Here is a 17,894-nt window from a genome sequence, read left to right on the forward strand (position 1 = left end):
AAGAGAGGTAGTCCTCTGGTGGATCCCTGGCCATTGTGGCATTTACAGAAATGAACGGGCTGACACGTTGGCTAGAAAGACTTCAGCATTGCATCCATCTTCTCACCCAGTTCCCCTTAGAAATGCAAGGCGGCTTCTTAAGAGCAAATTCAGGCACAGAACAATATCTGCTCTTAGGGACTTAGCTGATGGAAAATCCTGGGCTAGCCTTCTTGATGACCAGCAGCGCTCACCTTTCTCTCCTTTCCAGAGCCGAGGGAGTTGCTTGCCTTAGAATAATAACTGGACATGACTACTTGCAGGCCCATTTATTTAAAATTAACCTAGTCAATTCACCTCTTTGTGTGCTCTGTAACACTTCGCATATGACTGGGGAGCATCTATTTGATTGCCCCTCTCTTCTTCACATTCGTTCCTGTGATGACTTTTGTGCCCTCTCATCTTCTGGAGCTACTTCAGTGTTGTATTGGACTAAGACGCCTTCTGTCTGAGAAGACTATGGTGGACGTAATTTTAAAAAAAATATATATCAATTATAAAATTAGATGATTGATTGTAATAGTGTGTAAATTCTAAAATGACATAAAGCAGGATTCATACTCAAAATATTTTTTTAAGGAAGATTAAGCATGTGTTTTGTTTATCTCCAGTGTTCAAAATAAAAGAAATATATAACCCTAAATAACTGTGGTTCTAATGATTAGACTTATATGAATTAAGTGCCAATATTAATGGTTCAATGGGGTGAACTCAAATAAGCTAATTAATGCTAACTATTAATTACATTACAATATTAACCACAAAACATGCTTTTTCTGAGTAAACCTACCTTTTTTCGATTATAAAAATATGGTTGTGGTAGTTTAGTCATGAAAGCAGTAAAAAGTTTGAGCCACATCTAAAATTTCACATTTTGCTGCATCTCATTAGTTATTAAACGAATCAAAACATTTTTGAAATATCGTATATCTCTGAGTATAAGTCAAGCCCCCATTTTCATAAAAGTTTCTATTGTGTTATATTTTTTGAAATACTCTTGAATAAATTCTTACCCTTCCTCATTTTTATTTTTCAATAAATGTAATTAAAAAAGTATCAAATAAGAAAAAGAAACTATGTAAAGAAAATATGATGGAAAAAATGCAAAATTAATAGTATAAAACAATATTTTGAAAATGGTAAATTGATTAAGAGTTATTCATCTCTATCTTATTGTTAATTATGCATCAATATTACATCAATGAATGTCTGACTTCATTAAAGGTGCAAAGTCGACCTCCTGATTTTTGTAAAATTTTAGACGTTTAAAAAGTTTACTTATACACCTATTTATACATAAATTTAGTTTATCCAATTTTTTATTTTTTCCCCCAATGCCCACCTGTGTTAACATCCGTCAATTCAGGCATATACAGGGCAATTTTGTTGGCCTCTCTTTCAGGGGCACCAGAATAGGTGGGCCAACGTCGCTGCCACAGTGAGGACAGATAGTACAGAAAAGGAAAGAACATCCAAGCCCTGCCCGGGATTCGAACCCAGAACCTTTCTGATGCAAGGACACTTCCCTGTCCGCTACACAGACTGGTCGGCGTTTATCCGAAGATAATTCCAAGTAAAAAATAATTATTACCTTAATCAATGAGGGTTGAAAAATTTTTACTGTTAGCAATTTTTTATATATACAGATAGAGAAAATATTTTACTCTGATTAAAAGACTCTCCAACATTATTTGAAAAATTGAATCAAATTGATATGTTTAATGTCATATATTTATTGTAAATTGGTTACATATGCATACAAAAATAAATATTAATTCAAATAACAAAGATATATAAAGAATGGGAACAAGATATTTAAGATTGTCAAAAGGAGCTCACTTAACAGTAAAAATCAACTAGACTTAATAACAAGACTATTAACAGTAACTAGACTTGTTAACAGTAAAAATTACTGTTAATTAAAAAATTAGTCTAGTGAATTTTTAATAAATAGTATTTTTTAAACAAAAACAATACTCCAAACAATTAGCTTTCATTTTTTTAAAATTTACAATAAACAGCATTACGTACTGATATCCTATTTATGAACTAGAGTTAAATGCTGGTAACTCTATCCAGCATTGCCATTTTACAAAAGGCAAAATATTGTTAAAAATAAACATTTTCAAACTATTTAAAAATACAGAGTATATTTAAATAAAATACATTATTTTTCAATTATTATTTGTAACAATCATGCATAAAAAAATGGTAATTTTAATTTAATGGTAACTTATTCCTTTCAAATTTTGTAATATTTCCTTGCTCAGAAAAATGTTCACAATGTTTCAAAAAAATAAACATTTTCAATAGATGGCTGATGCAGGGTGCATAGCCAGATTTTTCAACAAAAAATAAGCACCTTTTAAGTACTTTTTAAGCACTCAAAAAATATTTTTAAACACTTTCCAAAAAAAAAAAAACAATTAGGATCTGTGCAGTAATAAAAAATTTTTTTCTTCTATCATTTGAAGTCCTTAATTTATAAACAAAATCAATAAAATTCAAAAATTTTACATAATTATGATAAAGTAACTAGTTTCTGATAAATATTGCAGAAAAATGTGAAAAATCATGAATTTTTTGCAATTTAGAACAACAATCTACATTGCAAAGAAAAAATCTTTTTAAAATATAGAAAATTAAGTTATTGTATTATACTTTTTACAAACCCGTAATTTAAAAAAAAGCACCTTTAAGGGCTTTAAAAAACGTAAATCAAAAATAAGCACTTTTTAAAAACGCTTCGCAGCCTGTGATGGATAGAAAAGCAAACAAGCTTTTTTTTTATCAAGTTTTCAACTACAAAATTATAATTTATAAGTTGCATATTCCATTCTTATCTACATTTCTAATTCTCAGGATAACACCTTTATAATGAGATCAATAAAATAAGACCAAAAATAAAAAAATATCACAAACTTAAGAACATCAATATACTCAATACTTTATAAAAATATTTCAGAGATTAAATGTTACTAAAATCTAGTTTTGTGTTAAAAAATAATAAACATAAAATTAAAATGTTATACGAAATAGTCACTACTAAGGATGTCTTTATTTCATAATAGTTTTTCACAACTATAGGTTTCAAGAGGAACTCTCAAAACTCAATTTTGGCCTTGATTTAGTAAACATAAATCTTTGAACACGATTGATTAGACTCTTCAACACCTTTTAGGAACCAATAATAGATGTGCATATTTAATGATCACAAATTTATTATTATTAATTTCTCTACATGCTAAAAGTATATAAAGAATAAATTCTATGTACTAATAGCAACCAGAACATAAGGTACAAAGTTGAAACTCACAGAGCAGTTGTTCCATTTTTTTCGTATATTTTTTGATAACTAGACCCACACTGTATACACATGAAATAATTACTTGCTGGATGGAATATATTAATTCAATATATAATACAAAAATTATATTAATTCAACAAAATATACATGATAGAAATCTTTTAAAATTCACTTTTTGTTTAAAAATTTATATCATTCATATTCATTTAATATGTATTTAATTGTATATCATTTTAGGTATTAATTTAAAAATTAGAAAATCATTTCCTGACAAGCATTATCAACAAAATATTTAGTGACAACTATTGGAATAATAAATTTTTCAAAAATAATTAAATTATAAAAAAGTGAAAAAATATTTATATTTTCTATATAAATTATTTCAGGTTACTTGTTCCTAAAAAATACTGCCGTAAAACCTAATTAATTTGGTGGCCATTTTAGTAGGCAATATAAACAGGTAGTCCCGTATTTGTTGTCATTTATTATATTAGGTACGCACAAGATACCATAAACATAATTAAATACTTAAGAGTTTTCTAGCTTATGTTTACTATACTACAAAAACCAGACTATTAAAAATTTAAAGTGGTTAAGAACAAAATCTATTCAAACTGCTTAGTATAATTGTAAACTGTATTCAGACTGTTATCAAACAAATTTTTTAGAAAATTAAAATGGTAAGTAAGAGCAGAAATTCCATTAAGAGTTAAGAATTCAAAAATATTTTTTTGCCTTTTCTTCTACTTTTATCATTCTGTTATTTATCGTAAATCTTTCTTTTATAATTTTCTCTATCTCTATGAAATTTTTATAAATATCAAATTTCATAAACTTTTATTTAATCAATGTTCACGTGTTATTTTACAAAAAAAAGTTTTAATATAGAAATTTGCTGTTTTTGACCATTAAGTTCCAGATCTTACTTAACCAGAATTTTCTATCATTCCTGATTTACAGAGTCTTGAGCTCTTTGTAAATTTAAGCTCATACTATTGCTTTTGAAGGCCTAAACCAGAAAGAAGAGCAGAAAACGATTTAAGTAACAAAAAAAATTTAGCATGTATACGTACATAAGCTGAACTACTCTAAAAAAAAAAAAACACTTTGGAGAAACAATTAACTGAAAAAATTAAAATATGTTCTAATATATTAAATATGTTCAAATAAAGAACTGTTCTTAAAGATTTTTTTTAATTAGTAATTTTTTATAAACAATTTTCTTAAAATAACCATAAAGCATTATTTATTCTTAGAGTTTCTCTATTCTTAAAAAAACAATATCAGGTTTCAATATATTTTTAATAATTGAGCATTTAACAATGTATGTTATTTTACTGCCACAAAAGAAATAATGATTTAAAAACATAACATATCTGACCCTCTTTTGCTTTGTATTATTCGTCAAATATCATTTTATTATAAGGATAAACTTTAAATAAATAATCCTAAAAAACTGAAGCAGGAGGTTAGCACTTGATTAAAAATTTTATTTATTTAAAAAAATACAAATTGGAAATAACAATCAACATGTTTCAAGTGTTCAAAAACAGAAGCCTATTTTCAAGACTTGTCAGACGGGAATGAGAAACAAAAATGATTTAAAATATAAAATGCAGAGTTGCCAATGAAAAAATAAAGGTGAGAAACAGAACTAGGAAAACCACAGTAGCACAGACAGAAAAAAAGGCAACACACAACAAGAAAAACCACAATGGATGAGAGGGGCCAATCAGGGTAAAATACACTTCCGTGCGCTATGGAGAGACGGCATGGAACGAAGGTTAACAGGGAAATTAACAGGTCATCAAGATGAGCTGATGTGACTAAGGTGGAAATAGTTTTGGCATTGTTGAAATTGAATTTATGCCCAAGATTCCAACAATGTGCTGCAGAGGATGATTTCTCATATTCTTGATAACGGACATATCTACCGTGTTCCTTGAGTATAAATTTTAAAGAATGTCTAATTTGTCTGATCTATCCAAGGTCACACAGACAAGGAATGTGGTAAACGCCCCAGGGATTTTAAAAACTTATATGATTATTATGAGACTCAAATTTAATTTTGTAACTTTAAAACCAAAAAGGGAGAAACAATGGTAAAGTAACAAGTTCTCTATAAGGATTAGAAGAGGGACAGTTGGGTCAAGTGAGTTTAGCAAGAGCTGAATCAACTATAGAAGGAAAGAAATAAACTGCAGAAGGTTAGCAAACGAGCTGAGAAAGTTAAGTTTGGGGTTTCAAGACAAAGAATTGGAGCAAAGGTTTAGTACACAGAAAACGAAAGTATGAAATACAGAAATTTTCTGACATTTAGGATGATTAGAATAAACATAAGGAGGCAAAAAGATGGCAAAATGTTTACGATAAACAGAGGTGGAAAATGATCAGGGTATATAGTAACAAGAACATCTAAAAAAGGTTAAGTAAAATTAATTTCAGTGTCTAAATTAAATTGAATGTTGGAGTCAACCAAGTTTACAACAGAAAATAACTCTTCGAAGGAAATTATATTTTTAACCAAGTAGGATATTTAATCAAATAAGTCATATTTTAAGAACAAATTATCAGAATTTATATAGGATGTTATAAAATTTAAAGGATGTTATATAAAATTTATTAAATCACAAATATGAGGAACATACTAAATGGAATGGTGCTATCTGTAAAAAAAAAAAGCTTTTTAATAACATAACAAAATAGTTAAATATAATAGTTGTTATATTTAACCAACTAAATATTTTTAAGAATAAAATACACATAAATAAAGAAATGACGACTAATAACAAATTATACGTATAATTAATCAAATATATAATTAATGAAATAATATACCTATTTAAAAAAATGAAACTATTAAAAAAAAGGACAATAAAAATAAAATAAACTTTTTAATAATACTATCAAATAAAAGAACCATAAAACAACAATACAATAAATACCAACCTGGAAGTGTGTTAGCTTCCCCCAATATTTAAAGTGATAGCAAACAAACAATAAAGGTTTACCATTACCTATAAGTGTTACGGCATGATTTATCAGGTCTAATATATTCGTTTAAAATTATTTACATATAGAAGCCCTCCAGCATGGTAGCAAACATTGCAGATAATCTTCTCTCTAAGTTTTCTTATTATTTTTAAAAAGCAAATTGCAAAGAAGGGAATTGCATATACATTCCTTTTTAAAACATCTTTAAACTTGTTTTGAATAAAAAGTTTTAAAAAAAAAAGCTGAACTGAATGAACAAGGTATAGAAACTTTTTTTCTTCTGTTACTTGATTATTGACTTGACTATATAGAGATTTATACACAGTATAAAATTAAATTTAAACAACAAGGTTTTTATGTATAATTTTAAGGAAATTATATTTGCAAATTTCACTATATGTATGCTAGATTAAGATGAACTTTTACTATAATAATAACCTCTAACTTACTGGGTCGCGCACAAAATTGAATTTATGAAGACATTGATGCAGATTCGCTCCTAAGTTTTGCTACTGGGATGTGATCAAAATCCTTCGATGTAAAATTTATTAAATGAAAAATAAAGTAATTAAAGAAAAATCTTTTGTAAAAATAGAAGATGGCATGTATGCAATATTGATTAATCAATAAGAATAAAAAAAATTTTAAAATTATCACAAAATAAATCACATAAAGAAACTCAAAAGAAATGCATTTAAAGACATGCTGATATATATATCTTAAAAATGTAAGTCATGACTTAATTGAAACTACACAACAAAACTATGTAGATCTGATTACAATGACCATCAACTCACTATTACTTTAGTTATTCTTTCATATTAGTTTTATAAGACTTAAAATACAGAGAAAAAGAAGAAAAGTTTAACAGGTTTTGATAAATGCATATTTTTTCCCCATTCTAGGTTTGATTTCAATTTTATATTAATATGAAGTAATCTGCATTTTTTTTCTCTCTTTTCCTTTCTTAAAATTACTTTTATCAAGGCAACAGCACAGCTCACAATAATGAATGAAAATAACAATTTGATAACACATCATCAATACGCTTTTTATTCTGAATACAACTCAAAAAGCTTGTTTAAAAAAAATGAACAAAGCTTGAAACATGTGTATTAAGAAGGAAATAGCTCAAAACACATGTTTAAAAAATGGACAGAGTTCAAATTGCATGCTTAAGAAAATGGGCACAGCAAAAAAAAAATGAGCCTTTTCAATGTTAAACCCAAATTCAATAACTAAACAAGAAAATGCATGCTTATTTTTTAAACACTAAACATAATCATTATGAGGACAAAGTCCTGGACTTCGGGGTCAGAATGATTGGGTATATAACAGTTGTAAATTTTCAGGCCATTGCTTCAAAACACTAATCGATGAAATTGTGTTTTTTAACATCTAAATTTGTACAACATAAATCATTTAACACAATATCAGTCATTTAACACAATCTTGGTCATTTTAACACTATATTGGCCAAAAACCTGGTTATTTTTACAGTATGCCTATGTCATTAAAAAATTAATCAATAAGTTATTTGGTTATAAGTTTTAAACAATAACTTATTGTCAAATAAGTTATTTGGTATGGTGCATTGAAAATATTTACAGGTGGTCAATTTAGAAAGGGTTTTATATTTCTTGCTGCCAAATTTATTATAGTTTACTTTACAAACTGATTGATAATAGACATAAAAATATTTCAACATTTTTTAGAATGAGTGACAATTTAAAAGCTGCGATCACAGTGCATTCTAATAGGAAAAGAATTAGATTAAAATCTTAAAAATAAGCCATTTTAACAAGCAAGATATTAAAAATATGTATAATCAAAAAAGTGGGAAGGTGCTTTTTAATTAATTACCTTTTTCTTTACACTTAGTCATGTCACAAAATTAAAAAAATAATTTTTTGTGTGTGAGTACTCAACATACAACTGTCAAACCAGCAAACTAAAAACAAAATTTTTGTCTTATTCTACAGATATAAATAAAAATAAAAAAACCCAACTAAATGACCAGCATTTTGTGGTAATTACAAGGATAGATCAAATTGCAAAAGAAATAGAATTTAGTATTGATGATTTGGAGTATCTAGGTAATAGAAAATAAACGCTAATGAGAAAACATGAGATCTAGTTAAGGCAAATATTTAACATTATATCCTAATGTTTAACAAATAAAATGATTTAATAATATAAACTTTAAATATATCTTCTATAATTCAATTTTTTCAGAATCATGTTGAGGATCTTTCACATTTTGAGCAACTCGCTGTGATTTGATTTTTGATAAAATCTCATATGCTTGTTGAATTTCGATAAATTTCTCTTCTGCAATCTGTTTTTGCACTGGGTCCTGGTGCTTGTCAGGATGCCATGTTCGTGAGAGCTTTCGGTATTGTAAAGTGATTTCTTGTTGAGTAACAGTAGATTTAAGACCAAGTACCTAAGTTAAAAAACAAAAATATTTAACCTTGCAAAACAATTATTCAAATACATGTAACTAGTTCAAGAAAATTAATGCATTTTTTTAAACCAAATATACTGACTCCGACCGAATGCCATTGATTTAGGTTTACAGCAAATTTTTAAAATTACTCATAAATCATTCCCAAACTCAACACAACTACCACATCAGTCAATTTGAAAAATTTTAAGTTTTCCAAAAAGTAAGTAAAAGTTCTAAAGTTCTTGCCATAGGGATCTATAAAATGTGCATTATTAAATCCCTAATTCATAAAGTGTAAGAGTTTTACTTTTAATATAAATTTATCCAAAAAAGTAAGCTTTAATAAAACTTACTATTTTTTTTTTAGAAAAATGTACTTTTGTCATAAAGCAAGAAATGATTTTATAAAAAAATGCAAAATCTTTAAACATTTTAGGGTATGACTAGTTTTTAAAGCTGAAGATTTCATTCTGATGTATTTCAAGAAAAAAAAAAGTTTTTTTTTTTTGTGACAAAGGTTTAAATCTGTATCAAAACACTGAATTTATGTACAACACAAAAACATTTCATCTTATTTTAAAGGATAAACCAAACTATAACTGAAAAGATTTTTTGACTTAGTTTATACAGAATATAAAAATTTAAACTTTTATTTTTTTGAAACTTTACAAAGATGTCAATGTTTTTAAATTACATAGCACTACCATTGTTACCTGTTACAACTTTAAATCATATAAATAATATTTATACATTTACCACAATTTCTAAATTATGTTCTCTTCTTTATTCAAACTAGCCAAGCTTACTTCTTAGTTCAGTTTTTATTTTTAAAAAAATCCCTTCAAAAATATTGTTTTAACTTATCTGTTCTTTCAAAAACAAATTTGCTTTCACTTATTTAATTCATGCACTTAAGTATGCCAGCTTTTTGTAAGTTGATCAAAATTTTATGTTTATCTAACATTCACGGACCTTTTCTTCCATAAAATGAAACAGCACAATTACAGCAGTACTTTTATTCAAACTAATTGCAAATTGTTTATCTATATAAAGGTATCAAAATCCTATTTTGACATTCTGCATTCATAATATTCTGCAACAACAATATATGAGATTAAAATTATAGTGTTTCTTTTAATAGAATGTACAAGAAGTACAACTGAATGAAAAAAATTTAATTCAATTATTAGCTTGAGATTTTGTTATAAAAATAAAAGAAGTTTTTTTCAAACATCTTTTTCCCTCAAATGTTTCAGCAATTGTCTGCTTCTTTCCTCTGTCACATTATTCCGTCTTTTTATCAAGGCATCATTGTTGATGCCAGATGCCAATGACATCACACCTATGTGACACCATATGACATCACACTGATGACATCACACTTATGAAATACACCTACTTATCACTCAAGAGTTCAACAAAATAATGTTAATCATTGACCATTCAAAAATCTTGAAATCTCTTCTCTTTTAGCTCAAGGTATAAATCAAAATCAATAAAGTAATAATTACTTTCACAAAAAGGTATTTAATCATTAAAGCTAACACATCTCAAATAACTTACATAAAAGTATTTTCCTACCTCAGATAATCTTATGACACATTAATGATGGAATATTAGCACATTTTGTGGAAAGTAGTTTAAACATAAAATGATGTTTATAAAAAAAAAAGTTTCTAAAAACAAAAATTTATTGAAACTTTAATTTTTTTCAGATTTCTAATCTTTATTTCAGTTTTGTGGCAAAAATTGTTCTATTTCCTGGAATCCAAATAATTTTTAAGCTAATCTATCTCCTGAGTTTTTACAGTTTTTTTCGGAAGGGTATGAAGCCTGATAGTATGGTATACAATTTAAAAAATTTCCAGCGATACCTTCAATTTAAACTATGCAGGAAACTGGATCCAATATCTTATTAAATAGCATATTTAATACAAAAACTTATATTTCTTTAAAGATAATATGCTAAATATTCTTATCAGTACAAACTAATTCAATTCTGCACCTTATATTTCTATTAAATTATTTTTTTAACAATATGCCTTACCCTCAATGCATTTGTTTCTCCAGTAGGATCAAGTGCAGCAATAGTTATTCTCCATACTTCTCTCCAGCCTTGTTCATGTAAACATCTCCATATCTCTGTCATAACATATATAAACTCTTGACATATTGGACTTTTGAAGAAATGCTTTGCAGCATCCCTGCATTTCACTTGCTCTTGATCTTTGGTCACAGAACAATTGAAGTAAAACCAGGAACCCCATAATGACAAATAGATAAGTCCACAAATAGAAAGAAACCTTAGGCGTCGCCAAACAGCTTGCTTTGGTGGAGGAGTTCTTCGCCACCGTTTCGAAAATGTATTAAAATAAAAACATGACGCAAATGATGTTAAGCCAATAGGAAGATCAATTATAAAATAGACTGGAATTGTTAAGTAAGCTCCTTTAGTAGCAGCTAAAAGTTCTCCTTCATGACGTCCAACATTACCAACAAGGTATACACCTAAAAAAAATTAAATGCTTTGAACAATGTAAAGCTAAAAATAGAAGGATCTAAACAATGAAATATCAGACACATGATTCTTGGAGTAAGAAATTATTTGAAAACCTTTACAAACTCCGCCACTAATTGTAGTGCCATCATATTTTTTTATCTAACTTAAATCCATAAAATATCGGCATTTTTCTTTTAATGTGGCAGACAACTAAGATTAAGTGTCATTAAACTAGCTGTATAAACTGTAAATAAAAACATTAATCGAAACAAAACCATTAATCAAAATAAACACTTTTGGATGTAACACTAATATAATCAAAGTTAACTTCAGGAATGGATATGCAAATTATATTTCTTCTAATTTCCTGTTTATTACATTTTGTTAATTTCACATATATTCTAAAACATTAACAGACAATAACCAGAATGGAAAACAAATTTAACAACCCGGAGATGAATATTTCAATTTGCATAATTTTCAAATTACACATGTTAACTTACCAATTGAAACAGCTAATGGGACAGTTAATAGGATAACGTATTGATGCAAATATTCAGGAATTAATTCAAAAGGAATCGCGCCATACATTAAATGACCAAACGCATCAGAAACAATAAACTGACCGAAATTTCTAACGTAACTATTATTAGGTATTTGGGAAGCACGCATTTTTTCAGCCAATTGTTCCAAATACGACGGGTCATTATTGGCATCTCGAACATATTCAGGAATTCGCCATAAGTCTCTAAGCAATCCGGCACCAAAGTAACCACCGCAAAACATCCACCAAATTAACGCTTGAAAGTCTCTTCCTAAATAAAAATGATGGAGTCCAAAAACTCCCCCAACTAACCAAAGAAAATAAGTGACACACAAACTCTTTTGAGCCATATCGTCTGCAATAACGAATTTATTAATACTGCAGTTTTCAAATACCCGCCATCATCGAGAGAAAAAATCGTGTCAGCAGCTCAGTAAACATAACAAACGACACCTGTTAATACACGAAATGTTGCCATAGAGAAAAGATTCGTAAAGGAATTTATTGGCGATGAAAATGGGCTATAGATGGCGTGGAGCAGCTCTGGCAGCACTTCACCTGCTTGGAGAATAGTGTTATAGATAAAAAAGGAGCCCATAAGAGGAAGTAAAGGTCCCATCTTTCCGATGGCAATAAAACCCTATTTTCTGGTTTACCTTATTTTTGTGGTTTATCTTATTATAGGGGTTAAAAAGAAGTAATATTTTTATTACTTTTTTTATATTAAGTGTTTAGTTGTACTAGTTCTGAAATAGAACACAACAATATAATAATATTGATAGACGCTGATAGACTATAATGAATGTTCCTAGAATTTTTAGCTAAAACGTTGCATTTCATACGATGTATACCTTTTTAAACTATAAATTAATCTGAAATCTAGTGTACGATTTTTTTAAAACTTTAGTAGAATGTGATGCTTAAAACTATTTTATTTAATTTCAAATAATTTTTGAAAGTTTAGTTTCGAATTTGTAACACCGTGAGCTCTAAACTCGCAACCATCGAACAAGCTAGGGATAGAAAAATGACGTAATTTTGACGTCAAGCTTCTACTCCTAGGGAAAACCTGAAACCTCGCGCTTTCGAACTAATTTTGCTAACGGGCTACGATCTTCATTTTTCCTCCCATCTATCGGATGTCTTTCACCTAACAATTTGCTGGTGAAAGCGATTCGAACGTTCGAATAGGATGCGTCTAACGCTGGGATTAAATTAGATTTCCGATTTAAAGATAATTTTTACCCTGATATTTTATGATTATTTATATTATCATTTGCCTAGATATTTTATGAATGCATTTTAGACAAAAATTTTTCTCTCTCAAATCTATTATTTCAAATAATAAATCGATAGAGTAATTAGTTTCTTGCAGAACTTATAATAAAATCCATAATAATCTTTCACAACTTTAAATAAAACGTAAAAAAAAAATTTTTTTCCAAATTTTTGCGTATTCTTAGCCATAATATGTTTAGTATAATTATTGCCATGTTTTTATTAACTTTTATATTAACTACCTTTTAATATTTTCAAAATATTTAGAGAAAAAAATGCATCATAGTTTAAAGAAAAACTCGTTTTTTAGTAAAATTTTGCAATTTTTCTTTAAAAAAAATTGGTGAGTTATAACTGAGATTAGTACATAATAAATAAATAAGATTACTTTAACTAATTCGTATATAATGTAAATATGAATTATTATAAATTGTATACTTATTTTTCGTCCGCTGTACAATTTTGTATTTGATATTTGAAAGAGCGGAAGCTTTTGCAATATAGTCGTTTTTTGAAATTGATTAGTTGATTACTTTAGATGCATAATTAAGAAATATAATTTCATTTATTTTCACTTGTCTTCTGAGTTGGGTAGAATATAAGTGGATAATAAAAAGAATGGAATATGAGGAACGGAAACTTTTTCAATATAATCGTTTTTGAATTATTATAAAATTGCAGATAAATTTAGATGCATAATTAAGAAACTTTTTTATTGCTTCTTTATTTTTCCGTTCATCTTTGAAAATGAGAAAATATCCCCCTTTATTTTCTAAGACAAAAAGATATTTTTACTCTTAGATCAATAATACCAAAATACTTATATTCGACAATTTATTTTTTGAAAAATTATGTATTATTTTAGGAATGAAACTTGTTAAGATTATGATTAAAAATTTCTAAAATCACATTTTTAGAATTTTTTTGTTAGAAATAGCATTAAAAAAGTAATTGAATAAGAAAAGCGTTTTAATTAATTCTTAATCTTCTGTTAGATATTTGCCCTTTTTAAAATACTTACTCTTTAATAAAATGGTAAATAACAAATTTTAGGGTGAAAAAAAAACTTAAGCATAATTTTCTTTTCTGTTTTAAGATTCTCTAGTAAGTATCAGCTAAGTTATTCTAGAAATATTCGCTTACATTCATTTGTAATTATTAAACTAGCGATATTCGTTTTTTTTTTCAAATAATACTTTAGATTGTCTTAATGTATGCGATTAATTATACTTCAAAAAGCTTTTAATAAATTTATGCGACGTGTAAAAAAAGAGAATTTCTTTTGAATTACTTTTGCGTAACTCATTTGCATACAGAATGGTAAAATCATAAGAAAAAAAAATATCCTGCATCAATCAGAAAAACAATTGAGAGAACTTTGTTATCAAAAATAAGTGCAATGAAAACTAATTGATATTTGCATCGGGTTAAGCTACTAACACGAATTTGTAATAAAATAAAGTCACGAAAAATTATGGCTAGACCGACAGCAATGAAATTTTATAACTAAAAGTTCTAACTCCCAAAAGTTCTAACAAAGTTCTTACGACTTGGCACCCTTGTCTTCTGAGTTGGATTCAATATAAGAGCGTAATAAAACGAGCGAAATATAAAGAAAGGAAACTTTTTCAATAAAATTGTTTAGGAATTATTATAAAGTTGCTGATAAATTTAGATGCATAATTAAGAAACCTTTTTTTTATTATTTATTTTCTTATTTTTTCTATTGCTTATTTTCTTAATTTTTCTACCCCCCCCCCTAATTTTCCCGTTCTAAATATTCAAAAAAAAAATATTTATATTTCTTGTCTTATAACTATAATACCGAAATATACTCGAAAATTTGTTTTTTAAAAATTAAGTAATATTTTAAGAATAAAATTTGTTCAAATGAACATTAAATAATTTCTAAAATCACGCTGTTTTAAAAATTTTGTTAGAAATTGTACTTAAAAAATGCTTGACTAAAGAAGACTTTTTAGTTATTTCATAAACTGTTGTGTGACATTTGAACTTTTGAAAATACTTATTGTTAGTATTACAAATTTTAGGGAGAAAAAAAAAATCAAACATAATTTTTTTTTTCTGCTTTGAGAATTTTTCTTAAAATATTAGCTAAGTATTATTAATTTTTAAATATTAACTAATATATTCTGTTTTATTCCTTATTATACTAGTGTTTTTTTCGGTTTTATTCAAATAATATTTTAGGTTATCCTGATTGATGCAATTAATTCGAATTCAAAAATCCTTTCCAAATTTATGTGGAACTTAAAATAAATATTTTTTCCAATGACTTTTTCGTAATTTATTTGCATACATATACTGTGGTAAATTATAGGCAAAAAATAAAATCCAGCATCAAATATTAAAACAATTGAGAATATCTTTAAATTAAAAATTTGTTTAATTGAAAGTATTAAAAATATTTGCAATGAGTTGAATTTCAAACACGAATTTGTGATATAAAAAAATATCACGAATTACCCTTATGACTAGTACGACAACCGTGAAACTGTGTCACTAAAAGCTCTAGCATGAAATTCTTAAATAAAGTATAACTACTTGGCATCCATGTCTTCTGAGTAGGGTTTAATGTAAGAGGATAATAAAGGGCAAAAAATTAATTGCAGAGAATTTTTTTCCAAATCCAGTTCAATATAACACAACGGTTGAAGACCATTTTCTAAAAAGAGATAAAATATTAAATTTGAAAAAAAAAATTATTGCACTGTTTGTGTTGCAAATTTTAATTTATTATAAAAATATTATAAAAGAGAAGAAAATAATGTTTTTTTGAAAAACTAACGTATGATTTTGTTTATTAAAATGTATAAGCTTGCAATTGTGAAAAAAAGAAAAGGAATAGTCATAGCAAAAAAGAAAGAAAAAAATTGAAAAAGCAGTTTTTTTTAAAAATTGTAATACAAATTTTTTTTCCAGATTATTTAAACTAACAATTATTTGAAAAATGCTAATTTAAAGTTTGTTTCATGCATTCTACCTATTTATTAAAGCTTATTTATTGCACGTTATTTTAATACTCATTGTACCTTTAAAACTAAAAGATTTTAGTGGTATAAAGCTAAGCATTTTATGAATTGCAAATATAAAAGAAAATAATTACAAATAATAGAAAGTAATAAAATAATCATAAATACAATAAAATTTTTATAAATAATAAAATAAATAAAAATCGAAAGTTACAAAATTTTGTCAAATTAAATAACCCTTATTAATCATTAGTTCGTTAAATCTAAAAGCTCTCGATAGTATAATATAATTTCTAAAGTTTCATAATCTAGTGATGAAATTTCTGAATGAATCAACTACACGTATTTAAAATAACATTCAAAGTATGATTTTTAGAAAAGGTAATAAATAAAGATGGATTTGATTTGTAATCTGAGGTTACTTTTTATTTAAAGAATATTTCTTTTTTTTCGCAAACTGTTAGTAAATATAGTTATAAGTGAATCGATTCTCTTATAATAAATACAATAATGCAAACAAGTTTAAAACAAATACTACATATTAAATTCTTGAGGAAAGATCAAAGATTGAAATAAATAAATATTTATTTTAGACAACGTAATTGTCAAAATGGAAAAAGAATTCATTCCTTTTCAGAAATAACGCTGTGAACTCTGAGAAAGAGGCCACGTGGTTAGGATTTTGTTTTACTATCGGACGGGGGTATAAAATAGACTCCGGGAATAGAATAGACACCGTCCGCTTTCGAAGGCTGCGAGGTTAAGGGTCCGGATTGCGTCAAATACGTAACAATATTAAGCGGCAGATTAAGCAAAATTTTTATTCTTTTAGTTTTTAAGGACATTCCATATCTAAGAATTACACGGTTAAATAATAAATATATGTGAAAAAATATTTGATTTTTTTAAAACTTTTCGCATGCTAATTTTGAATGAAAAATTTGCATAAAACTTTTTTACATTTTGGTTGTTCTGGGAAAAGAGATCATTTCGCTATATACAAGCCTAGACAAATTTATGTTAACACAATTCTTCGATTGCAAATGTATTTCAAGATAATCTACACTACTTTTCCATCATAACTTTGTATTGGTCCTCGTTAAACTGTTCCACCGTAAAGTGCTCGATTTCGCGTGCAGGTCGTTGGGTTACCAAAGCAGGGGTGCCACCAGAGGATCAAAATTGTGATGGCATGTCTTCGGATCATCCTCAGGGATGTTTCCCAAACCGTCGCCGCCAATAGCTCATTGTGCAGCTCTAGTGCAACGTAGTAAATGAACAACAACAACAACAACACCATAACTTTGAAATTAAAATGAAATATTATTCATTACATTTACCTTTATTGGAAATAAAATATTTAAAAATACACTTAGAAATCGAAGAAAATCGTTTTTTTTTTATGTATACAATACTTGGATTGGAAATTACGAAATAAAAAAAAGGTGGCTGGTATGAAATGTTGCTAAAAGAATAGAAAGCTGTATTGTTTAATTAGTTACATGCTTTTTGAAGAAGAGCAAATTTTACTTTTTACTTGCCATTATTTAAAAGCAATTAGTTTTAAAAATTAGAATTATGGCTTTATTAGAAAAGATTTTACAAAGACATTATTATGCTTCATAAAGAAATGCAAAGTAAATACTAGACAGAAAAAGGCAATAAGCTTTCTTTTATTTTGTTGAAGTTGCAGGGAATTATAATTGAGAAAAAGTATTTTCAATTCAGTACTACTCTTTGTCTAAGAACCATACATGGGAAATTATTACAAAAATGTAAATTTTGAATGA

The 17,894-nt window shown here is 27.1% G+C and overlaps 1 protein-coding gene across 1 annotated transcript; it reads right to left on the reverse strand.

Moving 5' to 3' along the window:
• Nucleotides 1–1,752: 1,752 nt before the first annotated feature.
• Nucleotides 1,753–12,371, reverse strand: LOC107457567 (TM2 and DnaJ domain-containing protein wurst). Its single transcript, XM_016075750.4, has 3 exons — nt 11,793–12,371; nt 10,837–11,297; nt 1,753–8,786 (listed from the first exon to the last, which is right to left on the reverse strand). Exons 1-3 carry the CDS (start codon nt 12,181–12,183, stop codon nt 8,556–8,558), a joined length of 1,083 nt encoding a protein of 360 aa, XP_015931236.1. The 5' UTR covers nt 12,184–12,371; the 3' UTR covers nt 1,753–8,555.
• Nucleotides 12,372–17,894: the final 5,523 nt, after the last annotated feature.

The sequence above is a fragment of the Parasteatoda tepidariorum genome, chromosome X2 (assembly GCF_043381705.1).
Source record: "Parasteatoda tepidariorum isolate YZ-2023 chromosome X2, CAS_Ptep_4.0, whole genome shotgun sequence".
Lineage (NCBI taxonomy): Eukaryota > Metazoa > Arthropoda > Arachnida > Araneae > Theridiidae > Parasteatoda > Parasteatoda tepidariorum.